Below are 19,154 nucleotides of genomic sequence, written 5' to 3' on the forward strand. Positions count from 1 at the left end.
CAACAGGAACAACAGAGGAAACATCACATTGTGTCATTCTCATTGTGGGACCAGAGTCTGTATCAGTCAGAGCCAATATTTCACTTTGGAATTAACACGGTCCCTCTGTTTCTTTCTCCTCCCTCGTTCTCCTCTCTCCCTGTCTCTTCTCCTTCCCTCTCCCCCACTCATCTCCTCCTCTCCTCTCCTCTCTGCTTCTCACCTCTCTCTCTCCTCCCTCTCCTCTTGCCCTTTCCACTTCTCCTCACTCTCCTCACTCTCCTCTTCCTCTCCCCCTCTCCTCCTCCCTCCCTCTCCCTCTCTCAGCGGGCTCGGGTGCTTCCACGTACACCCTGGACAGTGGCATAGGGACCTTCCCCCTCCCTGAGTGCAGCAGTGGAGCCGCTGGCAGAGGCCTTCACCACGGCTCCTCCCCGGGCCGAGCGAGCAGGAGGTCCAGGACTCTGGAGAGGGAGGCTCCATCGCAGGACGAATGCTACACCCCACACAAACCCCTGATGCCCTCTGCTCCGTACGGGCACACGCAGGAGGGCAGGACCGTCGGACTCATCAGAGAGGGTACAGGCAGAGGGCGCTGTGTCTGACGTAGACTGTTTATATAAATGAACATAGCTAACCTGCTAGCCAAATAGGAAGTGATCATGGGAGTGCATCCAGCTGCATTAGAAAACTGACACCCCTCTCTCCGTATACTGCTGTCAGACTCAACATTTTGGTCTTAAAATGTTCGTATTAACCCGCTCTACATGATCTTGGTGTTTTTAATTTCACTTTTGTGTCTATAAATCAAGATATGAACATTAACAACAGACAAATCAGCTGCTTTCTTTCCTCGAGGTCGCTTCCACCAGCGTTAGCAATAAGTTTGATTGACAGCGTCGCCAAGCCCCACCCCCTGCTAAACCAGCAGCGAAGGGGCGTTACTTTCCACAGCATCGCTCCATATTGGCTCTTTGGTTGCTATGATACCCGTGGTCGGATTTCCAAATTTGTAACTCTGCTCCAAATTGGCCCCTATAACTGCTAGTCTCGATGAGCTTCATTTGACTGGAGCCGAACGCTTAGTCCACGTCTTTATAGAGTCTGTAGTGTCTGAGTCAAACTGTAAACCACAGAACATGTCCTAAATCGAAGTTCTTTTGTGTTGTGTTTGTGTTCTCAGATAAAGAAGGAGCGAGTGTGTTTTCTCCGCGCACAAAGACGTGGACGTTCCCAAACCTGAAGGCTCCGGCCGGTCCTGCCGAGGTGTACCTGGCCGTGGAGGAAGAGGAGGAGGAGCCTCTGCCCTACAGCTCCCCCTACAGAGCGGTAGGTCTAAGAAAACACTCTTTTTATGGCATCACTTGTCTGGAAGAATGTCTCTGTTTAAATGCATTGACCTGGTTTATGGTTAATATCTCTGTAATCACTGGGCTTTTCCACATGAAACAAAAACTGGCACAAAGTTCAACGTCTTTTCCATCGGCAGCAGCACAAATATAAACAAAACTGAATTTTTTTTACTTGATGGAGTTGAAAAAAAGACCAACTCACTGATCTGCCCTCAGTTCAAAATGTGAAACATACTGAAAATACTGCATTTGTATTTCCGTGTGAAACAGAAGCCTGGGGTCACGTTGCCGCGATGCTTTTAGAGCGATGCATTTTTAAACCAGTGTTCACGTCTTATGTAATAAAAACACTTTCTGACTTTACAAATTATTTATGTGCTGATTCACACATGGCTGAAGCTGAGGCGTTACATAAGGACACCAGAGACAAAACTCCATCTATTTCACAACAGCAGCACATCTGAGCTTCATTTAAACTAACTTTCAGTAGTTAACATGTTTATATTAGATTATTTCACATTTATATTTATTTTAACACATTCTTTTATAACTTACAGGTGCATTCTGTAATTGAGATCTTATTGCTTTGCCTTGAATGTTCCACAGTATGGCATTAATTACCTTAAAATACATCAAAATGTTTTCGTATTTCAGATGTATTGTTTTTGTGAGTGGGATCGCCTCATTCAAGTAAAAAAACATCTCCATGGAGACAAGCAAGTGATGGACCCTTTTCTGGAAAAGTTACATAATGCGTCTTTAATATATAAAAGCCCATTATTATTTAAACTCCGGTGCTCATGGATTTCATCTTTCTATTTATGGGTGGGTCACCGTTCAAAACATACTATTTTATTTTGAATTGTTAATTGCTATGGCAACTAGTGTCAACACAATACAAAAGTTTCAAACTCGATTTCAATAGTAAAGATTAGACCCCATACTCAATACTGATTTTGACGCCCAAATGATCATTTTAAAAGCTCTTTTTAGACAATATTTTAAGGAAAGGTCAATTAGTGTGTGGTTTTAGATAGTTTTGACAATCCAACTGGCAACGGTGCTAATTTTTCACCACTCCCACTAAAACACATGGGTTTCTAGTTGTGCCAAAACTCTTGACCATAGTGTTGTTATTTCAGAACCTGAAGCCGAGCGGTCCCTCCTCCAGCCGTGCGGTGGACCCAGGCAGCCTGCCCGTCCCTGCCCAGACCGGAATGAGCCGTCGGGGGAAGAGTCGTGCTCCAAGTGTCCCTGAGATGAACCAGCCCGGCCTGGACCCTCTGTCTCCCAGCAGACCCCAGAACCTCGAGACCCCCGAGTCTCTGAGTGACTCCCTGTACGACAGCCTTTCCTCCTGTGGCAGCCAGGGGTGAGACAGGGGGCGGGGCCAGGGACCACCCAAACCAGGGCCCACCCGAGACCCACCCAGAGCAGGGACAGAAGCCACGGGTGGGGTCTCGGAACATTGAAATGTCAGGATTACAGTTCAGATGGAGGGCAGCGAAAAAACGATCTCAACATATCTGAGTTAAAGTGGGACTAAACGTCTAAACTCCGCCCACAGTCACATTTCAAACAGAGCTGCTAAACTGGGCAGTGTTTGGAGGACTAAAGGGGAAAGTGAGGGGGGAGGAGGGGCGGGGTCTGGACATATGAGGAACGGTGTGATTGGTTTAACAGCCAGGTGTTTGTGGGAGTTCTGTGTGATGTAACGTAGTACTTGAAATTACCGAGGCCACTAGAGGCAGGACACAGAAAGATGCAAATGTACCTTTTTTGCACTAACATTGCAAAAGAAAACAGCAAGGAACAGTTGATCACGCTATTCAAACACCATGTACACAGTTCAGCAGCAAAAACGTGTTTAGCTCCACTTTAATATTTGCCAAAACCACACGCTTCAGCAGTTACTCCACAATCACGAGTGGATCTGGAAAGTCCTAGTGGCGTCACCTGCTTGTCTCCATGGAGATAGATACGTTAATGGCTTACAGTGGAACATTCCGGGCAAAGCGATAACACCTACATGGAGACAAGAAGGTGAAAGACGCTCCACCAGAAAAAGTGACATAGTTAGAAAGAGCACAGATTATGCTACTAAAGAGTAAACATGCATGACTTGTTGACCTGGTTCATAGTTAATATCTCTGTAAATGTCGTCTCTATCAGCACAAACCAACAAAGGTCAAGTATTTTTTCACAAAAGCTTAAAAAAGTGGTGCTACTTGTCAAGCACATTGGGATAGTATGATAAATATATTAAGTATGTGATTCAACACGCGGGAACTTTCTGTTTTGGTATCACTTCCTGTACAGCGCCCCCTGCCCTCCATCTGATACTACGCCATGACTTTATTCAAAAACAATGAATGCAACCGATTTGAATATAGACTCCAATGTTACTGTGATGCTGCTGCTCCATCTTTGAGGACGAAAACTGAACTGAAAAACCTTCTGGTAACGCGCCGGGGTCGTGTCACTTTTGGCTCTATCGCAACTGGAAAGCTGATCTCCTCAGGATTCAAACAAGCCCAAAGCCACTCCAATTAAAAAAACAAACAAACAAAACGTCAAATCTTTTTCGCAGTTTGACGACGACCTTTGACCTTTCACATGTACAGGACTGAAGCACAATGACCCTGATGTTATTGTTGGCGTTTTAACTTATTTATCAAAAACTGCGAAACTAAAATGTAAATGTGTTCAGATGACTTGAATTCAGAATATTATTTATGATCTGAGTGGTTTCTAGGGACTGACAAATGAGCTGGATCGTTTCAACCGATATCCAGGCTGGGTCTTTAGTTGGATGTAATAAGAATATTTACAGGCTGGTTTTGGCATTTAATGTTGAAAATCACATTGTATTGTTTAAAGAAAGTGTTTTTTTTATCATCGTGGTATCGGAATCAGTATCGACTCTATTCCTTAGTACTGAAATCGTGGAATTTTGGTATCTTGAACAACCAACAGTATCCCTTATTAGGAAAATTATCCAGAAATACTTCCAAACTTGTGAATATTTTGAATTCAAGTCATTTGAACTCAGGTTTTTGCAGTTTTTGGTTCACTTGGATGAAAGCAGTCAAGTCAGTTACAATTTCACGGAAAAATGTATTAAAAAACACAGCTCCTTTTTTATCGAATGTCCAAGATTTTGAACCCATATAATGTACAAAAAAAAAAAAAAAAGTTTAAATATGTTTTTGTTTTGTTTTTACGACCGCTGATGGTTGGACTAAAGTCTGTTTTAAAAGATGACGTTTTAATATATTGCAGCAATAATAACCCAAGAGAAATGGCTCCGTTGTTCCATGAATATGTAATTGTAATGATTTTTATTATTTATTTATTTTCGTTTTTTGTACTTTGTGGAATCCGTTTTGCTTCGTTTTTTTGTTCCAAACCTGTCCGTCCCGTAGACAATAGAGGTCCGATGTACCTACTGCCGTTTTTTTCAACTTTCTAATAAAAAACTTTTAATTTAACCAAGTGCGTGTGTTTATTTCATTTTAGCCAAATAAATAGACACGTTTGTAATAATGCAATACTGTGGAACAATTCAAACACCGGAAACACAGGAAAATGGCGAGCCCTTCTCCTAAAATCCCCCAAAAATAACCAACCCTCCCCACCCCGTCTACTCTTCTGCTTATAGTGGTAGAATATAGATTAAAATAAGAAGGGTAGAACAGATGATAACAACAAGTGTCCAACCAGGAAGTAACGCCCTCACTTTAAGTTCAGTTCAACTCAAATTGGGTAATCAAAGACCGTTACCTAGCAACAGTAACCTTTACACAGGCCAAAACTGGTCTAAATTACACAATAGTTAAAAACATACTTCAGAACATTCTCCATAGTGATAGATAGGTTTAATGTCGGGTTTGTGGAGATGCAAGCCCACTTGAAGTAAGGACACGTTCCAGTGCAACAGACAATTAGAACAGACAATTTAAAAGCATGCTTCTATTTTAGTCTATATTTTGGCTGAAAAGTTACATACTGTGGCTTTAATTTAGCTTGAGAAATGTTAAACTGCCACTTATCTGATGTAAAACTGTGATAAACATTTAGCACAGATGTGGAAAAACATGAAAATAAGTCATATGCACCTAACCGAACAAAGAGTGATTTGAACTTAAAACTGTCTCGTTATTGGTCGATTGCTCTACCAACTGAGTCACTGTCACATCAGCTTTATTAGAGGGGAAAAAGCACAAGTACACATATATATTTCAACATATTTTGCAGAGTGAAGACAATAACAAAACCAGACCGTTAAGTTCAACACATTTATTTGAGCAAATGTATCAAATTATTAGTTTCAATTTTACATCAATAAAATAAAGTTTTTCACAGTTTACACTTCCAAAAACCAGGTCACTTCACATCATTTGGCAAACTAAATCCTACAAACGATTACTGAATTTACACGGGCCAAAAAGGATGCACTCTCTCTCCCCTCCCCACCTCCAGGTACAGACCAGCGGTTCACTTTATACCAGAGTCCCACTTCAGCAACTACTGTGACTTTGAAGAGCGCACATTCTGCTTCAGCTTTTAAAGGGGCACTGCGGAACCTTTCTGATCCAGGGTCTACTGCCATCTGCTTGTCTCCATGGAGATGTGATTGCTTTGCCTTGAAATTCCCACAGTAAGGCATTAAACATGTTTTCATTGAGAATCAGGTCAAGTACAAGCTCAAATTACAGGTCAGATCTGTTGAGAAGCAAGCTGCATTGTTGTTATTTTAGAGCATTTAAAACATTGATACATCTAATGCCGTACTGTGGAACATTCCAAACCAATTGATATTTACATGGAGACAAGCAGGGGCTGAAACAGAAAAGTTGTGCAGTACATCTTAAAAACTATTCATGTGTTTCAGAGAACTTTTGGCCACTCAAAAGATTTTATATTTAGTTTTGAACTGTTAGTTGCTATGGAAATCTAACATTGCTATGTCCTAACATTTTAAGTAAAAATGTATGCGTTACAAAAATAGACCAGCAGATGGTGCAAGGACTCCAAACTTCTAAGGAGTGAACTAAGGAGTGAAGCAGGTTGAGCTGCGAGCATACACATGATAGTTAGCCTTGTAGTGGTTTTTCCAAAGTTTAAACTATTAGAGCAGGTCTGATAGTGGTGTATGGACTTGTAAAAACACAGTTGGAGCACTTCCTGGACACCACCTAGTGACATCACAAGGTGGGACTTGGAGTTTTGAGCTGCGGAGAGGGAGACAGACAAAATATTCACACTATTCTGCAAGTGAAATGCAAAATTTTCAGAAGGAAACGAAAAATTATAAGAGTTTGAAGCTACAACTAAAGCCGATTAGCATACGACATAACCTATAAGGGAAATCAAGTTTATAATTTGAAAAATTTACCAAATATTTTTTTACAAATATCCAAAAATCAATCCCCAAATTTAAACAATGAGCAAATTGTAATGCAAATTCTGGACAAAATTTTCAAGTTAAGATTCCAAAGTTTCATCCAAGTTTTCTCAACATTTACACAAACACGTTTAAGTTCAAAATAATCAAAAAATACTAGTTTACGTATTTAATCAGAAATAATGCATCGTCATGACATCATCGGCCTCCCTGTGTCTGAGAATCACTGGTTTAAACTGACGGACAGTCTAAGGACGCCAAAACGAAAAGGAGGAAATTATAAATAGACAAATTAGATAGAACATAGTACAGAGACAATATTAGGCAGCAAAAACTAAACATGTGATCGGGTTCAAAATGACTTCATACAACAGAGAGATTTTGTAGTTTTGACCAGTTGAGATTCAGATCAAGGTTAAGCAGAGGTTAAGCAGTGACATTTATGTGAAAAATGCTCCTCAACAGAACGACAGATGCCCCGGGTCAGAAATATGGGAGCTTAACAGACCAGACAGGGTTTCTTTGTTTTTGTTTTGGCTGTTTTTAATCCCTAGAGCTGTTTTCACCCCAACAACAATTATTTCCTCAACACGTGAACTCAGAAACACGTTTTTTAAGGAGATGAAGGTTCAGTCCTGTGTCTGATCCAGATGTGAGTGTGTCTGCCGTGTCCCTGTGGCTTCACCGTTCACTGGTTTAATGACGTTTATTTCAGTTTCTTGTTTTAGAGTCAGGGACAAACTAAACATTTCGCAGAGTTGTAGACTTATACATTTGTTTTTAAACTATAGCAGCTTTTTCACATTTTTTGTGTTTTGAGCTTCTACAGGAGAAAATGTCGTTACTCCCCATTGACTCAAGTCCCAAAGCTTATGATGTCATCTGCATAACCTCTATATCTGATTTTTATTTCAAGGCAAAATTATAAAGCGATGAAATGAAATTAAAATCAAACTTGTTTTTTATTTTAAGTGTAAAATGAAATTCAAAATTCCCTGGCGAAAATCTTAAACACTACAATTCTTTAAGTGCTTGCTGCCATATTGTTTTGCCTGGAATACCCCACAGTATGACTTTAAACTTATCTTCATGGAGACAATAAGGTCTGATCTGTGGAGAGGCGAGTCCGCTCACAGTAGAATACTTGTTTTTAAGGCATTTTTGAGCAATAAAAACAGCAATTTGAATGAATAAATGTAAGATAGATGTGTGTAATGCCACAGTGAAGGAAGATTCCAGGCAAAGCGTTGTAGAGGACCCCCCCACCAGGAAAGTTACACAGTTAACTGGTCAAAACTACAAAAAAAAAAAAAAAAAACAGATTAGCAATTTTAACTCAGAAATATTGTTTTTTGCTTCACTAAATTATAACAGAACTGTATGGCACTAAAACAAACTGAAAACCTCCATAAGCGCTGATCTACACTCCCCTCTAGAGGCCGACCTCGGTCACTGCAGCGTTAGTCTAGTTTTTAAATTGTAAACGTACATTCAGTTTGGCTGCTGTTTCAAACCAAAGATTAGTTTAATTCTTGGAACGAACCCAGAACGGTTTAAAGACAAAAAGTGAAATTTGAGTTGTGCCTTTTGGAGTTTATCAAAACAGATCTACTTCTTCTCCTTTCTCTTGTCCTGCAAAAAAAAAGGACATAATTAGACCATTTCAATTAGATCATTTTAATTAAAACGTATAATTTGGTCTAATTAAACCCACACATGTATCATTACTGATTTCAATGATCAATTGCACTTCTACACTCTAGTTCTGACATTTAAAGCCATAGTACGTAACCATCTCCATGGTTTTAACTTTCACTTTCCATGGAAACATGCAGGTGACGATCCACCTCCACAAAGTTACATGCTGTACCTTTAAATGATTTCTCTGTGAGCAGCAGGTTAATTAGATACACGTTTAATTGATTCTCAAAGAAAAGGCATTTACCTAATCCTCCTCTTTGTATTTCCATTAGAGTATACAAGAGTCAAAAAGGCTCCACTTCGAACACGTTCATTACATGTGTCCTACTGAAACTTTGAGGCTGATGTCATCCACATTCCTTGGGGGTGTGGTGCTATCTGTAGACACTGCTCTGTCTGAAGCTCTGTTAGACTTTAATCTGAGCTTTATTTTAACACAATCTGATTTAGCTGGAACTACAACAGAGGAGCTGATTTGTGCTGTTAAAGTCCCTCTCACATAAAACTACACTCACAAGCTAGCTAACATTAGCCAACAGTTGTTCAGTTAGTCACTCTCACCTTTTTATTGAAATTCAAACACACAAACAGGACCATGAACGCTCAGATTTAAACAGCACATTTTCAGAAGCCTGTGATCTATACATTTTGTATTTTTAGTTAAGTTTTCAGACGGACAATCTTAAAACTTTTTTTGGTCAGTGTTTCCTAATGTGTACATTGTGTAACTGCCGAACCTTCCACCGTAGAGATACATGTCGAACACCCCCAGTGTGAGGCCACTGCAAAGTGTCAATGAGCTGTGCACACTCTGTGTACACTCTATAAGACATACCTTCTCGTTCATGGAGAGGATGACCATGAGCTTCCTGAAGATGGTGATGAAATCCAGGAACAGGTCCACACAGTGCCTGAGACACAGAGAGAAACAGACAGAGAGAGAACAAAGAGAGACAGACAGAGAAAGAGAGAACAAAGAGAGACAGACAGAGAAAGAGAGAACAAAGAGAGAGAGTGAGAGACAGACAGAAACAGGACATTGAGAGACAGAGAGAGAGACAGAGAGAGACAGAAACAGGACATTGAGAGACAGAGAGAGAGACAGAGAGAGACAGAAACAGGACATTGAGAGAGAGAGAGAGAGAGACAGAGGGAGGAAACAGGTCAGTCGGGTTTTATATTTAAACAATAAACAAAGAGTTTGTGTAAAGGTCAAACCCATGAGCTTTAAAGTTTATTTTCTTTGGGATATTCATTTGAAACGACTCTGAGCTGTTTCAAATGAATATCGACATGAAACAGAATAAACTCCAAGGTCTCCATGAAGATGTTACTGCTTTGTCTCAAATGTTCCATGGTACGGCATTGAAGTTAAAGCTGGATCCCATGAATAAATCCAGGTTGTTACCCATGGGTTTGAGAATGATTAAAAATGGGTATGAAATGATTAAAAGGAGTAGGGCAACTGCCATAGTGATGAACAATTTAAGCAAAATGGTATATGTCGGTCCAGTGTTCGGTGGTCGGTCGTGGAACACTGGACCAGCTCTATTCTCTTCATCGGGTCCTCGAGGGTTCATGGGAGTTTGCCCAACCAGTCCACATGTGTTTTGTGGATCTGGAGAAGGCATTCGACCGTGTCCCTCGTGGTGTCCTTTGGGGGGTGCTCTGGGAGTATGGGGTCCGGGGCTCTTTGCTAAGGGCTGTCCGGTCCCTGTATGACCGGAGCAGGAGCTGTGTTCGCATTGCCGGCAGTAAGTCAGACCTGTTCCCGGTGCATGTTGGACTCCGCCAGGGCTGCCCTTTGTCACCGATTCTGTTCATTATATTTATGGACAGAATTTCTAGGTGCAGTCAGGGGTCGGAGGGGGTCTGGTTTGGGAACCACAGGATTTCATCTCTGCTGTTTGCAGATGATGTTGTCCTGATGGCTTCTTCGAGCCAGGACCTGCAGCAGGCACTGGGGCGGTTTGCAGCCGAGTGTGAAGTGGCTGGGATGAGAATCAGCTCCTCCAAATCCGAGGCCATGGTTCTCGACCGGAAAAAGGTGGTTTGCTCTCTCCGGGTGGGTGGTGAGTCTCTGCCCCAAGTGGAGGAGTTCAAGTATCTCGGGGTCTTGTTCACGAGTGAGGGAAGGATGGAGCGGGAGATTGACAGGCGGATCGGTGCAGCGTCTGCAGTGATGCGGTCGCTGTATCGGTCCGTTGTGGTAAAGAAGGAGCTGAGCCCAAAGGCGAAGCTCTCGATTTACCGGTCAATCTACGTTCCATTACCCAGAGCTATGGTCATGAGCTCTGGGTAATGACCGAAAGGACAAGATCGCAGATACAAGCGGCTGAAATGGGTTTCCTCCGCAGTGTGGTTGGGCGCTCCCTTAGGGATAGGGTGAGGAGCTCAGTCACACGGGAGGAGCTCGGAGTAGAGCCGCTGCTCCTACACGTTGAGAGGAGCCAGTTGAGGTGGCTCGGGCATCTGCTCAGGATGCCTCCTGGACGCCTCCCTAGGGAGGTGTTCTGGGCATGTCCCACCGGGAGGAGGCCCCGGGGAAGACCCAGGACACGCTGGAGGGACTATGTCTCTCGGCTGGCCTGGGAACGCCTTGGGGTCCCACCGGAGGAGCTGGAGGACGTGTCCGGGGTGAGGGAAGTCTGGGAGTCCCTGCTTAGACTGCTGCCCCCGCGACCCGGCCCCGGATAAGCGGAAGAAAATGGATGGGATGGATGGGTATATGTCGGGGAATGGGGGAAAAAGCCCTCAAAATAACAGGGCAATGAAAACAATTTGAGGATTTGAGGAAATTGTTAATCTCTATGGCAACGGTCTTTCTCATCATTATGAAACCCATGGATGGTTTTAAGACTTTGTTCTCATGGCGGAGGACTCACCAGACGTAGTCCTTGTCTCCGTTCTCGGCCTTCTCGATGATGAGCTGAGTGTCAAACAGCACGAAGCCACACATGACCAGCAGACCCAGGTACATGTGCATCTGAAACACACAGAGGAGAGAAAGGGTTAATAAAGAGAATACGCACAGAGAGACAGAGAAAGAGACTAATAAAGGAGAGACAGATACATATATAACTGACTAGACCCAAGAACTCACTGTTTTACATCCAAAATCTGCATTTGAACCATATTCCTCTGAGCTGCCTCCATCTGTATAAACATTATTGGCCTATACAATGTTATGTCACCTGAAACCAGCAGCGGCTACGTCACTGAAATCACTCATATTCTGTGTTGACAAGTGCTTGGTGGGTACTAGATGTCAAGTTTGAACTTTTACCATCATTGACACAGCTCTCGGTCCCTCCATGTGTTTACCTTAAAGATCATGACGGAGCCGATGAACAGGTTGACCAGAGACATGACACAAAGTAGAGACAGGCCAGACATCAGAGTGCCTGAGAGACACAGGGAAGGGTGAGAAAAGGAGTTAATACAGAGGCTCTTTAATAATAATAATAATAATAATAATAATAATGCATTAGTCTTATATAATGCTTTTACAGATGCTCAGTCAATTTACAATTTTGTGCCTGGGGAAATGGGATGAGGCAAGTTCTCCCTTTACATTCTAGGGCTGTGCGATTAGTTCAAGATTCAGTTAAGTCTAATAGCCAAAGATCAGCTTGGGTCCTTTTAATGCAGAGGGAGGTCCACAGCCAATCCTCTGTCAGTAAGACATGTGGTTTGGAGTTCAGACTTTGGAGGAAGAAATGTGACTATTTTTGTGTTAAATGGCACTGCTTATAAAAGTCTGTATGGTTTGTGTTTGGGAGATGCGTAGATTGTATTTATGCATGAACGTAGCTAACTCATAGCTTCCATGTGTCAAACAGGAAGTGAAGTGACCATGAATGTGCTTCCAGCTTCATCGATTGGGTCCAATTCAATATACATTAGATACGCTCTCTCCTTAACTGCTGCCATCAGACTCATCATTTTGGTCTTAAAATGTTCATATAAACCTGGTCTACATGGGCCTGGAATTTTAATTTCACTATTGTGTCCGTCAATCAAGATATGAACATTAATAAAAAGACAAATCGGCGCCTTCTTTCCCCGAGGTTGCTCCCGCTAGCGTTAGCAACAGGTTTGAGTGACAGCATTGCTAAGCGGCTACTCCCTGCTAAACAAGCATGCGGGCGAGAAGGGCTGTTACCTTCAACAGCCTTGTCTCCAGACTGGCTCTTTGGTTGCTATGATACTCGCTGTCAGAATGTAATGTAACTGCTAGCCTCGTTTTGATTGAAGCCGAATGCGGTGCCTCACACTGAGTCCACTTCTTTATACAGTCTATAGTTAAAACCCATTATCGTTTGTTGCAAAAAGACAAATTAATTAAGAAATCAGTCAATACTTCTACCGTAAAATGTTTTGATGTTTTGATCATTATTTAGAACAAACTCAAACTTCCTCACCTCAGACTGACAGAGCTTTGAGCTTCATTCATGGATTGTGCAAAAGTCTGGTGTTTTTCTGTCCTGTTATGTCATATTCTGCCTTCTCTGACCTTAAAACCTTCAAATCCTTGGTTTGCACTGCCTCTTATCGTGTTATCGTTTATATTGTGTGCTTGCGTGTGTTTGTGCGTGTGTGTATAAGATTCCCTTTACCTCCAAGGAACAGGTAGCTACGGCGCCGGGCATACAGAGCGCTCAGAGTGAAGCAGACGAAGATCACAGATGTGCCAAGGAACGCGGTCACAATGATACTGTGGGGAACACAGGTGAGAGTTAGGAGTGATATATTATTTATTAGTATTAAGTTTACAATAATGATACTGCAGAAAACACATGACGACTATAGATATGTAAATTGTATTAAAAAAACACAATAATCCAAAGTCTGTGTGCAGTGAGGGCAGATGACAAACCTGGGATTGACGGCGATGACGAAATCCAGAGTGGGACCAAGACCAAGGCCTGGAGAAAAAAAACATGTTTAGTCCATTTGTTTAGTAATGTAATAAGAGTGTGGTAATACTGTTATACTTTAGGTATAAGAGTAAACACGGAGGAGAGAGAGAGAGAGAGAAAGGGGGGGATTGTCCCCAGGGACAGGGGAGAGGGGGAGGGAGAGAGAAGAACAGCAGAGAGAAAAAGAGAAGGGGGAAGGATGTGTGAGCGCGAGTGTTTTTGAATTCTACTGTAAATGAATAGAATTTAAAATTCTCTGACTGTTTTAGAGCAAAGACGATCCAAGCAGCTTCTTCAGTTCAGAATCTTTTTTTTGCATTGGATCAAACCTGGACGACTGAGGGACTATACACACACACACACCTTTAAAAGTGTTATACCTGTGAGGAAGGCGAAGCCCGCGAGAATCCCCAGCCTCTTCTTCTCCGTCTCGGGGCTGTGAGGAGTCATGGCGAGCCACACCATCAGAGCCAGAGAGCCCAGAGCAGACAGCAGACCGCCCTGAAGAAAGACAGAGTGAGAGAGAGGGAGAGGGTGGAGGGAGAGAGTGAGGGACATGTGGTTTGGTGCAAGACTTTGAAGAACTTGGCAATTATTTTAAAGAGCCCATATTACACCGTTTCCTGATCACAAACATACCCTATTCACACATGTTTAACACACAAACTCTGCTTATTTAGGTTCTCCTCTCAAACAGAAAACATTCTGTTCCACCTTGTGATGTCATGTGGTAATACAGGAAGTGCTCCACTGTGTTTTTAACCTCCATACACCTTCACTAGACTCATTAAGATGATTTCAGCCCTGGAATTTCCAAACCCTGCTGAACTAAAGGTAAAAGGAGCTGTTAGCTTGAAAACTACCACTTCATGACATCACAAGGTGGAACAGAGGATTTTGAGCTTTGGAGATGTAGACAGACTAATAATGCAGAGTTACTTATACATGTGTGAATGAAACAAAACATCTCCAGGTCTGTTTTTGAGGAGGCAACATCATAGCATGGACATTTTACACAATAATCAATTTGACATAATGTACGACCTGTAAAGTGCATTTCATTGATGTTCCGGAAATTAGTCTTGAAAGATTTGTGTTTTTTTCTATTTGGCAATATCAAATAAAAAAACAACAGCAGAAAAACCCTGGAGCTCAGAACAGAAAGAAAAAGTAAAATGAAATGAACCTCATAATGAAAGTATGTGAGACTAAAGATCACAGATAGGCGGACAGGAAATAACTCAAACATGCCACTGAAACAAAACTCAATTCCAAGTTTGTTTGTGATGAAGTGAAAACGCTTCAGATGTTATAATATATAATGTGTATATAATGTGTGTTTACGTTTGTACCTGGAAGAGCCTGGTGACCACATGGACGTAGGAGCCAGCAGCCGCCACAAACATACACACAGCCAGACTGGAGTAGACATTCTTCAAGTGCAACTGTGTCGAGTGAGAACTGAGAAGAGAGAGAACGGAGAGACAAACAGACAAAGAGGAGGGGCACAGAGATATTGAGAGGGGGAAGACAGGAGAAAGAGACATAGGGGGTAAGGGAAGGAGACAGAAAGAGGAAGAGAGAGATTTCAATCATCAAAACAGTGAATATGTAAAATGTACAGCATGAACAACTTTCCTTTCTCTAAATAAAACTAAAATTGTTATCATAAAATAATTCTCTAAAATAAACTAAAAACTCTCTTGCTGATATTTTGAAGCAGTAGCCCACAATATTGATACTGTATGTGGTACCATGATTTACAGATATTTAGCACATCATAATCAGACTATATTTACCCAACCTCACCATAACCTTTGCTCCGCCTCAGTTACACTCAGGGTCGGACAGGGATAAGACATCTCAAACCAAACAAGACCATCTCAAATTACCAACTAAATGGGGACTAAACCGGGGACTAAACCGGGGACTAAACCGGGGACTAAACCGGGGACTAAACCGGGGACTAAACCGGGGACTAAACCGGGGACTAAACCGGGGACTAAACCGGGGACTAAACCGGGGACTAAACTGACAACAGGATGGACTTCACTCTTTTGGTTGTAACATATTTCAAATCCCATTATTAAAAAAACAGAAATAAAATGAACTAAAATCTTGCTCACATCTGAGAGAACTTGAAGAGAGCGTCAAAGTTGATGTTGCGTTCAAACACGTTCATCTTGACTGTTTTAAGGACGATTCCACAGAAGAAGAGAGACTACTCAATCCGCTGTGAACAAAACAATAAGATATATAAACACTCACTTATGACGAACCATTTACAAAAACATGAGCCGTGTGTGGAGGCGCGTTTTAGTGAACAATTATTATAGTCATTTCAATTCTACTTTCAATTTTATTTTAAACCAATTACACGCCCAAAATTTAAAACGAGAGTTGATTGAGCCTGAATAAAAAAATTAAAACCTTTGTAAATAACATTAACTCCACACTATGTAACTTTTCTGATAGAGGGATCGCCACCTGCTTGTCTCCATGGAGAGGTTATTACTTTGCCTGGAATGTTCCACAGTATGGCGGTAAACTTGCATATTGCTAACAGAGGAGCCATCGTGTTTTGTCTTTTGTCTATTGTGTTGTCAATTCATGGAGTGAAATGTAAACAAGTGTCACTATGGAAAAGTTTCAGTTCAGATCTGTGGAGAGATGATCGAGCTCACAACAGGAATAGATGTTTTTTTGAGGTACTTTTGAGCAATAAAACATTTGAAATTGAAATTAAAAAAATACAATAAAAGTTTAATCCAAATCTATTATGGCAACAAAAAGAATTTTGAATGTCCCAAAAAAGTTTTTCCATATAAAAACCTTACATGATGAAAAACTTTTAATACATTTTTACATTTATGTGAGCAAACTACAGATAAAGTATCAAACTGATGTCTATCAAATTTTTTATTTTTTCCTGTTCACCTGCAGTATCTCACCTTACTTACAACAGAAATCACATGGTCATGTCATAGTGAAAGTAAAAAAATACATTTTTATCATCACAGATAGGACTGTAGCCATAGTGTTTAAAACTAAATATTGTATCTTTTGAATCATCCTCAAAATGGCACCATGTAACACGAATTGAAATCCATGAATGCTCTTAGACTTAAAATAGTAGATTCAGGGGGGGTTTTCCATGAATACAGAAGACTATGGGGCCCCTCACAGTCTGAAATAACCTGGACTCAGTGGTGGAAGAAGTACTCAGTTTTGTTACTTAAGTAAAAGTACAGATATTAGAGCAAAAAACAAACAAACAGTTAAGTAAAACTATTTCATGAAAAAACGACTTAAATAGAAGTATTAATGTACCTATTTAAAAATGTACAAAAGTCTAAATAGTAAAAGTATTTATCGCAGGTCTGAGATCTAATAAAGCTTCAAATGCATATTTTTGTTTGCTGAAATTAAGAACGTATTAAAAATAAACCCTCAGACTTTTCAGCAGGTCTCAAACAATAATAAAATAATACTTTTACTTTTCTGTCCAGTTCAAAAATGTGACAGTAGAAAGTACAAATACCTGCTCTCAAATGTAGTGAAGTAAAAATAAAAAGTATCTACTTTACTTAAAATGTATACTTAAACACAGTACTTTACTACATTTATGTCATTACGTTCCAACAATGTCTGGACTATATATTGTCATATCAAAATTAGATCAATAGTGGATGATTGTATCATCAAACTTATGAAAGAGATGACACCGGCCATAAATTATGCTTAAAGAGTAAATATATGCAGCAAGTGACATTTATACTCCACAAATTGAATGAGATGAAGTTATTAAAACAAAATCTACGAGAAAGACTGAAATCTAAACGTCTAATTACTTTTAAAGTCCCTAAAGAGATCAAAACGTGAATGCAAAGTCATTGGAGTAAATAGTTTACAGCACAGTTACACAACAATCAGATTAAAGTTACTATGAGGCAACACGCAGTCATATCTGCCCAATGAGCGACACATTTCATTGGAGCAAGTGTTATAAATATGATCTAGATCCAAATAAATACAGAAACATGTATAGTCGTCACATTAATAGTTCATAATGTAAACACAAAATACGCTACTTTGAATTTAAAATATTTAGCTATCTTTTAAAAAAAACTTCTGTAAAACACAACCTTTTATTTATGTTTTAATTTATACTGTCTAATAATTACGTAGATTTCTTGATCCAACAAAGACATTTCTAGGCAAAGCTGCGAGACTGCTAACTAGTTGCATGTTTAACTAGCTAAAAACTTAAACCTAAACGCTTTTAACGAGCTATCTCATTTTAATATCAAACCATACTCTTAACCACTTATTTAGGATACGATATAGTAAAAAATACAACTTAAACAGTGACGCAGAACGCATTTAGATCCGCGTTTGCACAACTGCAGGCTAGCGCTAGCAACAGCATTAGCTTCGACGAGGCGTTGGTTTAACGTCTGAAAACGGTCTTATTGTAAACACATTTGGAAAAAGGGGTAAAATATAAAAGTGTGTAAATGTTTAGAGGGTGAATCTTACCATGCGCCTGGTTTCTGCCCAGAGGAGAGAGGCGTAGGCCGAGCGTATTTCTTCCTGCTTCAGTGTTTTGGTGAGGCGTACGTGTCAGTCAGCCCACAGTGTAACGCACAGGATTAAAAACACTAGAGAGAACACTGAGCATGCGTCAACTTTGGCCGCCATCTTGTGACGGTAGAAGAAGGTCCATTCTTGTGTATTCTACCTTAGTTTTGTTACTTTCTTTTGGCCTTTTTCATTTTGTTGACTTCTGTTCTGATTTGTGCAACTGGCTTCTGTGGGAGATATAGTAATAGTTAATAGTTTTGGAGGTATGCAAAATTAAAATATCAAGTTTATTTTTTAAAGGCTAGCTAATAAAAACATAAAACTAACTTGAAGCGTAATCTTAAAAATGACTCTAGTGAGAGGTCTACACCAGAGCTCTCCAACCGGTAGTTCAGGAGTGACCAGCAACTCTCCACCCCCTTCCAAGGAGCTCACCAAGGGATATTTGAATTATACACATAGTGCTGAATAACTCAAATTTGATTAATTAAAAGACTTACCATTGTAAATGTGTCATTTTGATTCCTGGCTTTGTGCACTAACAAATGGATAATGGTTTATGTTTCATAGGCATGTGGCTCTTATATTTTCTCAATTTCTTGCAACTGCTAAAATTAGCAGCTCTCTGGCATTTTTCATTTGTAAAGTTAACTCACCAGAGGAAAAAGTTTGAAGAACCCTGTTCTACACTTTTGTGTCTAAGAGTAGAGTCTATTCACATTTAGTGCTGTTCTTGTAATGTTAATGCCCAACACTCCCACATAGGTCTATAATAGCACCCTATCTCAGCCAAAGCAGTGACTCATGTGGTCATTTACACATAAACCTGAGTGACTGCCCTCAAGATTCTATTAATTGGTAATTAACTCACTGAGAAAATTAATACAAAACATTTGGCTAATACAGTGGCCTTAAAACGTTTGGAAGAGGGGAGTTATATAGCCTAGAGGGCCCCAGTCTCTGCTTATAGCTCGAAAAGCCTTAGGTACTCTCACCAAGATAGAAAAAGGTGTTACAGTAGTAGGTTACCCATAATGACCCACTGTCAATGAAGCACTCGAATGAAATTACACTCTAGAGCAGGAGTGTCAATCATGCGGCCTGGGGGCCGGATCCAGCCCGCCTACAGACTTGATCTGGCCCTCAGCTAATTTGTAATAAAAATACATTCAGCATAAAGTGATTTTTTTTTTTCTTTTCTGATTGCTA

At 40.7% G+C, this 19,154-nt stretch overlaps 2 protein-coding genes across 4 annotated transcripts in view; one reads left to right on the forward strand and one right to left on the reverse strand.

Moving 5' to 3' along the window:
- The window catches only part of LOC117373808 (cyclin-T1), a 75,207-nt gene extending 70,385 nt beyond the window's left edge, over window positions 1-4,822 (forward strand). For all 3 annotated transcript variants that reach the window (XM_055223232.1, XM_055223233.1, XM_055223234.1), the window contains 3 exons: window positions 307-558; window positions 1,163-1,308; window positions 2,474-4,822. In XM_055223232.1, coding sequence (XP_055079207.1) covers window positions 307-558; window positions 1,163-1,308; window positions 2,474-2,707 — 632 coding nt within the window. In that variant the 3' untranslated portion in view covers window positions 2,708-4,822. The remainder of the gene's footprint in view (window positions 1-306; window positions 559-1,162; window positions 1,309-2,473) is intronic.
- A 3,422-nt stretch (window positions 4,823-8,244) lies between these two features.
- On the reverse strand, window positions 8,245-18,004 carry tegt (testis enhanced gene transcript (BAX inhibitor 1)). The gene is made up of 10 exons (XM_033969048.2): window positions 17,901-18,004; window positions 15,488-15,594; window positions 14,714-14,822; window positions 13,742-13,862; window positions 13,319-13,367; window positions 13,059-13,156; window positions 11,764-11,843; window positions 11,325-11,425; window positions 9,275-9,350; window positions 8,245-8,370 (listed from the first exon to the last, which is right to left on the reverse strand). The coding sequence occupies exons 2-10, from the start codon at window positions 15,541-15,543 to the stop codon at window positions 8,347-8,349; spliced, it is 714 nt and encodes a 237-aa protein (XP_033824939.1). The 5' UTR covers window positions 15,544-15,594; window positions 17,901-18,004; the 3' UTR covers window positions 8,245-8,346.
- Window positions 18,005-19,154: the final 1,150 nt, after the last annotated feature.

The sequence above is a fragment of the Periophthalmus magnuspinnatus genome, chromosome 7 (genome assembly GCF_009829125.3).
Source record: "Periophthalmus magnuspinnatus isolate fPerMag1 chromosome 7, fPerMag1.2.pri, whole genome shotgun sequence".
NCBI classification, from domain to species: domain Eukaryota; kingdom Metazoa; phylum Chordata; class Actinopteri; order Gobiiformes; family Gobiidae; genus Periophthalmus; species Periophthalmus magnuspinnatus.